Source organism: Emiliania huxleyi, assembly GCF_000372725.1.
Source record: "Emiliania huxleyi CCMP1516 unplaced genomic scaffold EMIHUscaffold_588, whole genome shotgun sequence".
NCBI lineage: Eukaryota > Haptophyta > Isochrysidales > Noelaerhabdaceae > Emiliania > Emiliania huxleyi.
The window spans coordinates 1-6,187 of NW_005197587.1; the positions used below are offsets into that span (position 1 = coordinate 1).

At 64.5% G+C, this 6,187-nt stretch overlaps 2 protein-coding genes across 2 annotated transcripts in view; both read right to left on the reverse strand.

The window, feature by feature from the left end:
• Window positions 1–191: 191 nt before the first annotated feature.
• Window positions 192–1,152, reverse strand: EMIHUDRAFT_247566 (hypothetical protein; the record flags this gene model as incomplete). Its single annotated transcript, XM_005764603.1, has 1 exon — window positions 192–1,152. A coding segment is annotated over one exon (961 nt), but the record flags the coding sequence as incomplete, so codon positions are not given.
• Window positions 1,153–1,883: 731 nt separating this feature from the next.
• EMIHUDRAFT_446001 (hypothetical protein) overlaps window positions 1,884–6,187 on the reverse strand; it is a 5,873-nt gene continuing 1,569 nt past the window's right edge. The window contains exons 3-11 of the mRNA XM_005764604.1: window positions 5,010–5,086; window positions 4,897–4,941; window positions 4,578–4,667; window positions 4,403–4,426; window positions 4,236–4,291; window positions 2,917–3,012; window positions 2,704–2,758; window positions 2,415–2,579; window positions 1,884–2,343 (exon numbers count right to left, since the gene is read on the reverse strand). Coding sequence (XP_005764661.1) covers window positions 2,257–2,343; window positions 2,415–2,579; window positions 2,704–2,758; window positions 2,917–3,012; window positions 4,236–4,291; window positions 4,403–4,426; window positions 4,578–4,667; window positions 4,897–4,941; window positions 5,010–5,086 — 695 coding nt within the window. The 3' untranslated portion in view covers window positions 1,884–2,256. The remainder of the gene's footprint in view (window positions 2,344–2,414; window positions 2,580–2,703; window positions 2,759–2,916; window positions 3,013–4,235; window positions 4,292–4,402; window positions 4,427–4,577; window positions 4,668–4,896; window positions 4,942–5,009; window positions 5,087–6,187) is intronic.

The following is a 6,187-nucleotide window of genomic DNA, read 5'->3' on the forward strand; positions in this document are numbered from 1 at the left end:
GCCGTCGCGCGCGTGCTGCACCTGCCCCGCCGCCCGCCGCGCCTCGCACCACTCGTACAGCGGCGTGTAGCCGCGCCCCAGCCACGTGCGTGCCAGCTGGCTGTGCCGCTCGCCGCGCTTCGCCGCCGCCGCCACGTGCCGCGCGATCGCGTCGCTCAGAAGGCCGCGCGTCGCCCAGACCAGGTCACCACCTACTCCAGCACTGCCGCCACGCGCGTCGTTGCCAGCCTCGTCGCTGCCAGTGCCGCCGTCTGCGGCGCTGGCAACCGTGGGCAGCAGCAGCGGCGACGCCAGCGACCCATCGAGCTTCAGATGGAGCGAGCAGCGGCCGCGGCGCAGCGGGCCCACGTGCTCCGCCGCCGCCTCGGACACCTCGTCGATGTTCCAGAACTTGTGGAAGCGCCGCGCCAACACGGCGCCCGTTGCCGCGCAGAGCAGAAGCCCGCGGCACTCGCGCCGTGCCGCGGCGAACCAGCGCTCGCGGGAGCCGCGGTGGTGGCGCTCGGGCGGCGGGAACATGCCGGCGACGCCGCCGCCGCCGCGGTCGGCGCTGTAGTCGAAGGCGACGTAGCGGCCGTGGTTGGTCTCGGAGAAGCCGCTGCAGCCCGCGACCGCCTGCCGGATCAGCGGCAGGACGTCGCCCTCGAGCACGACGTGCCGGCCGTGGAAGCGCAGGTCCTGAGAGACGGGTAGCCGCGGCAGATTCGGCACGGCGAAGCTTGTTGTAGAAACTGCTGATGATGACGGTCCGGCGGATGCTGGCGTGGCCTCCACCGCCTCGTCTGTCTCGTCGTCGCCAGTGTCGCTTGCGGGCCAGCGTGGCAGCGGCGGGAGCGCCGCCCTGTCGAGGCCGCAAAAGCTCGAGGCGGGTCGGCTGGCCGCGGCCTCGCCGACGCTCACCAGCACGACAACGTCGTTGGCGAGGTAGTCTGTACAGTCGCCAACCGGCAGCTCGGTGCCAGCCGCGTGCACGCCCACCCTCTGCTTGAGAAATAGCCGCACGTTGCGGGTGCTCTTGAGCCTGAGGTTGAGCTTGTTGTTGGCCGCTTTTGCGATCTCGTCGTGCCGCGGCTCGACGAGCACGACGCTGCTGACGGTGCCCTTACCGGCACCGGCGTTCTTGGCCAAGGAGAGCCGTAGTTTGCCCATCATCGTGGGTCGCTCGCGTGTCTCGGTCTTGTCGTGGACAGTCTGGGATCATCCCAGCCGCGCCGTTTTGAGTTGGAGAAAATCATGTTTCCAGTATCCCAGTTTCCAAGGTGCGGTGGCGCAATATTCCAGAATTTCAGATACCCAAACCAAGTATTTTTACTGCATGCTACCTGCACACGGCCCTTGGCCAAGTATCCCAATATCCCGCAAGCGAAGGTCAGACGGTCCCGCGCCTCGCCGCTAAGACGGCCACACGACCGCGGCTCGTGTGCGTGTACCCGTCTTTGTCTGGAGTGAAAAGTCCAACGCACTCGTCGGTGACGGTGTCCCTCAACCTGCGCCGCGCTCAGCGAACCTCGACAGCGCTTTCGGTGGCATGCAGCTCTTTGCGCCTGAAGCCTGGAGAGCAGCTCCTCTGCTGCTCACACACTCTGCACAGTTGACACAGCCTACTGTGCGGCTGCCATAGCTGTCACACCGATGGGCTCGCCCTCACTGGCCCTCAGTCACTTGTGCTGCGGCTTGTGTGAGCGACACTGCTCGGTGCTCGGCGACTGCCGGCACACTATGAGACCATGGGTGTGAGGTCAAACCACGGTACCAGCGCTTGGTCACATCGGCCCCGAGGTCAGATCCATCTACTCTGTTGATGACAACACTTGTCTACCGGCTGGAGCCGAGCAGGAGGGCCCGGCGCACAACCCCTTGGTCAACTCACCCTCCACACCCCGTAGGAATACAATACAAAAAAGGTACCAAAATGTATTTTTGCCAAAAAACTCTCTCTTTCTCTCTGTCTCTCTTACTTACGTCTTCGTAGGGCATGGGGCCGTCGTCTATCACCCGAGTTGATTTCAGCCATGATTTCAGCGCAATTTTACATAGGCGCCCGCCGCGGCAACATAGCGAGCTGCGTGAAACCTGGGGGCACGGACCCGAAGGGGCGCGCAACATCCTTTGCGGCTGCTCCGGCGGTCCCCTCAATTTGGTGGCCGAGCCCGAGGCCCGTCGCTCCGTCGCCTCCATCTCGACGCGTCGAGGCACCGGCGCGTCCCGAGGTCTCGAGGCTGAAAAGGAGCCGCGGGCCTCGCGGGGGCGGGCGCGTCAGTGGCTGCCGCTGCTGGCGGGGCTCAGGCTGTTTGGCAGCGAGAACCACGAGGCCGAGAAGCGCGGGCGGTCGGGCGCGTACGCCTACAGCCGGCGAGGCTGCGAGGGTGACACGATCGTGGCAGGGGGGGCGCCTGCAGGCCATAGGTGAAGGCCGTGTCGGGCGTCAGCGGTCGCTCGTGCGAGTACGCCTCTCGCAGCTCGCTGTAGCTGCTGCACCCCGTCTCGGAGACCATCGTCTCTGCCCAGCGCGCCGCCAGCCGCTCGACGACGCCGGCGGGCAGCTCGCGCGCGCCTCTGCCGACGACGCCGTGGCACACCTGCCGAGATACAGCCGAGATATAGCTTAGACACAGCCGAGACACAGCCGAGATATAGCCGAGATATAGCCGAGATATAGCCGAGATACAGCCGAGACACAGCCGAGATACAGCCGCGGCACACCTTTGAGACGCGCGCCGGCAGGTCCCGCGGCAATCCCATCCGCGGCAGCACGTGCCTACGTCCCCGAAACACGGCCTCGCTGTATCTCCGCTGTATCTCGGCTATATCTCGGCTGTATCTCGGCTGTATCTCAGCACGTGCCTACGTCCCCGAAACACGGCCTCGCTGGACGCGTCGCCGACGCGCCACGGCGGCGTGCAACGGCGGCGCTGCCCGCGCACGAAGTGGTCGTCAAAGTGCGGCGCGTTGTCGGCGGCAGACATGAAGTCGAAGGAGCAGAGCGCGGCGGTGCGCTCTAGCGTGGCCGGCCTACGTGCCGAGCACGCCAGCCTCGGGGGCGGGGAGAGATGCGGGGAGAGATGAACACGCCCGCCTCGGGGCGGGGAGAGATGCGGGGAGAGATGAAGACGCCAGCCTCGGGGCGGGGAGAGATGAATACGCCAGCCTCGGGGGCGGGGAGAGATGAACACGAAAGCCTCGGGGCGGGGAGAGATGAACACGCCAGCCTCGGGGGCGGGGAGAGATGAATACGCCAGCCTCGGGGCGGGGAGAGATGAATACGCCAGCCTCGGGGGCGGGGAGAGATGAACACGCCAGCCTCGGGGCGGGGAGAGATGAACACGCCAGCCTCGGGGCGGGGAGAGATGAATACGCCAGCCCTCGGGGCGGGGAGAGATGAATACGCCAGCCTCGGGGGCGGGGAGAGATGAACACGCCAGCCTCGGGGCGGGGAGAGATGCGGGGAGAGATGAACACGCCAGCCTCGGGGCGGGGAGGCGGGACTGTGCAGTGTCCTCAGAGCACCGCGTGAGTACGACGGGTGCGGTACTGCACATGTCCTCTCGAGTCTTCTGTCTGGTACAGCCCCCGGCCACTCCGCTGTGAAAGGTAGTGAAAGACCCTGGGTCTGTCTCTCACACCCTCACTGTCGTCGCATGCGAGGCTCTTGTTTCTTCTCACCCTGCTGTGAACCTCGCGGGGGCACATCTCCCCACATCTCCCCACATCTCCCCACATCTCCCCATTCTCCGCTCTGAAGCTCGCGGGGGCTCGGGTCTTGCTCACGCTGCTCCTCCCCTCCGCCCCCTTCCCCTCTCCCTCCCCCTCCCCCTCCCTCTCTTCTCTTGGCATCCCCGTTGCCTCCTCCTCCTCCGCTCCCTTGCCCTCCCCTCCCTGGGGTCTCCTCCCACAAGAGCAGCTGTGAGGCGGCCCCGGCAGCAGCAGGCAGCTCGGGGCGCTGGTTGGGAGACATGAACACGTCTTCCGCTTCTAGGGCCTCGAGATGTGGGGAGATATGGGGAGATATGGGGGAGATATTCCGCTTCTAGGGCCCGAGATGTGGGGAGATATGGGGAGAGATGGGGAGGGATGGGGAGAGATGGGGAGAGATGGGGAGAGATGGGGAGAGGTGGGGAGAGGTGGGGAGAGGTGGGGAGAGGTGGGGAGAGGTGGGGAGAGGTGGGGAGAGGTGGGGAGACGTGGGGAGAGGGGGGGAGGAGGTGGGGAGAGGTTCCGCTTCTAGCGCCGCTGGCTCGCTCTCCGCGAGGCCGAGGAACTCTGCCACTCTCGCGATGCAGCCGGGCAGGTCCTAGTTCATTAGGGAGAGTAGTCAAGATCACTCGAGCTATTCAGACTTGCGTGAGGCCACGTGTCGGTGTCTGTCTGAATCATGAAGTGACTTCAGGAAGGAAGTCTTCACCGCGTGCAGGTCGTCGTAAAACACCTGCCGAGATACAGCCGAGATACAGCCGAGATACAGCCGAGATACAGCCGAGATATAGCCGAGATATAGCCGAGATATAGCCGAGATACAGCCGAGATACAGCCGAGATATAGCCGAGACACAGCCGAGATATAGCCGAGATACAAAACACCCAGAGCACGTCCGGGTTGCGGCGCTGCTTCCACCAGCCGAGAAAGTGCGGCCAGATCTGGCCGGCGCGCGCGGCGCCGGCGAACAGCGCCTGCAGTCGAGATCACGATCTCGGGTACTCTCGGGTACTCTCGGGGAATCTCGGTCAATCTCGGTCAATCTCGGTGAATCTCGGGGAACTCTGTGAATCTCTGTGAATCTCGGTCTCGGGTAATCTCGGTGAATCTCGTCGAATCTCGGGGAATCTCTGTGAATCTCGTCGAATCTCGGGGACTCTCGGGGACTCTCGGGGACTCTCGGGGAATCTCGGGGAATCTCGCGTCCGCGAACTGCTGCGGCTCGAGGTCGCCAGGGAGGAGGTTCGCGTACGCGGGCAGGTGCCTGCGAGATTCCCCGAGATTACCCGAGATTACCCGAGATCGGGCAGGTTGGCGTACGCGGGCAGGTGCTCGTAGCAGGAGAGGAAGGCGTCGACCGGGTCGCGAGCCACGTAGATGTAGCGCGCGCCCTGGGAGGGAGATATGGGGAGATATGGGGAGATATGGGGAGATATGGGGAGATATGGGGAGATGTAGCGCGCGCCCTGGGAGGAGAGGAGATTCTCGTAATATGATTTCTTAATATGCTGAAGATATGTGTGTGTGTGTGTGTGTATGGGGGGGGGGGGGTAGATAGCCATGGTAAGCCCTATCTATACGAGGACATGTCGTGCGATGCTAATGCATTGTATCTACGTGTATGCGGTGAGGGCAGCAGGGCGGCGGTAAGGAGAACGAGAGGCGGCCAGGAGAGAGAGAGAGAGGCGCGGCAGAGAGGGCAGGAGAGAGAGAGACGCGGCAGAGAGGGCAGGAGAGAGAGAGAGACGCGGCAGAGAGGGCAGGAGAGAGAGAGAGACGCGGCAGAGAGGGCAGGAGAGAGAGAGAGACGCGGCAGAGAGGGCAGGAGAGAGAGAGAGACGCGGCAGAGAGGGCAGGAGAGAGAGAGACGCGGCAGAGAGGGCAGGAGAGAGAGAGAGACGCGGCAGAGAGTGCAGGAGAGAGAGAGACGCGGCAGAGAGGGCAGGAGAGAGAGAGAGACGCGGCAGAGAGGGCAGGAGAGAGAGAGAGGCCGCCAGAGAGGCCAGGAGAGAGAGAGAGACGCGCCAGAGAGGGCAGGAGAGAGAGAGACGCGGCAGAGTGGGCAGGAGAGACGCGGCAGAGTGGGCAGGAGAGAGAGAGACGCGGCAGAGAGGGCAGGAGAGAGAGAGACGCGGCAGAGAGGGCAGGAGAGAGAGAGACGCGGCAGAGTGGGCAGGAGAGAGAGAGGCGCGGCAGAGAGGGCAGGAGAGAGAGAGACGCGGCAGAGAGGGCAGTGAGAGAGAGAGTGCTGCGGCAGAGAGGGCAGGAGAGAGAGAGAGACGCTGTCAGAGAGGGCAGGAGAGAGAGAGACGCGACAGAGAGGGCAGGAGAGAGAGAGACGCGGCAGAGAGGGCCATGCATTGCGGCCGCCTTAGCGATCTCCTCCCACGCCTCGTGGAATCTCGGGGAACCTCGGGGAATCTCGGGGAATCTCGGGGAATCTCGGGGAATCTCGCCTTTGCGATCGCCTCCCACGTCTCGTGCGACTTGAAGG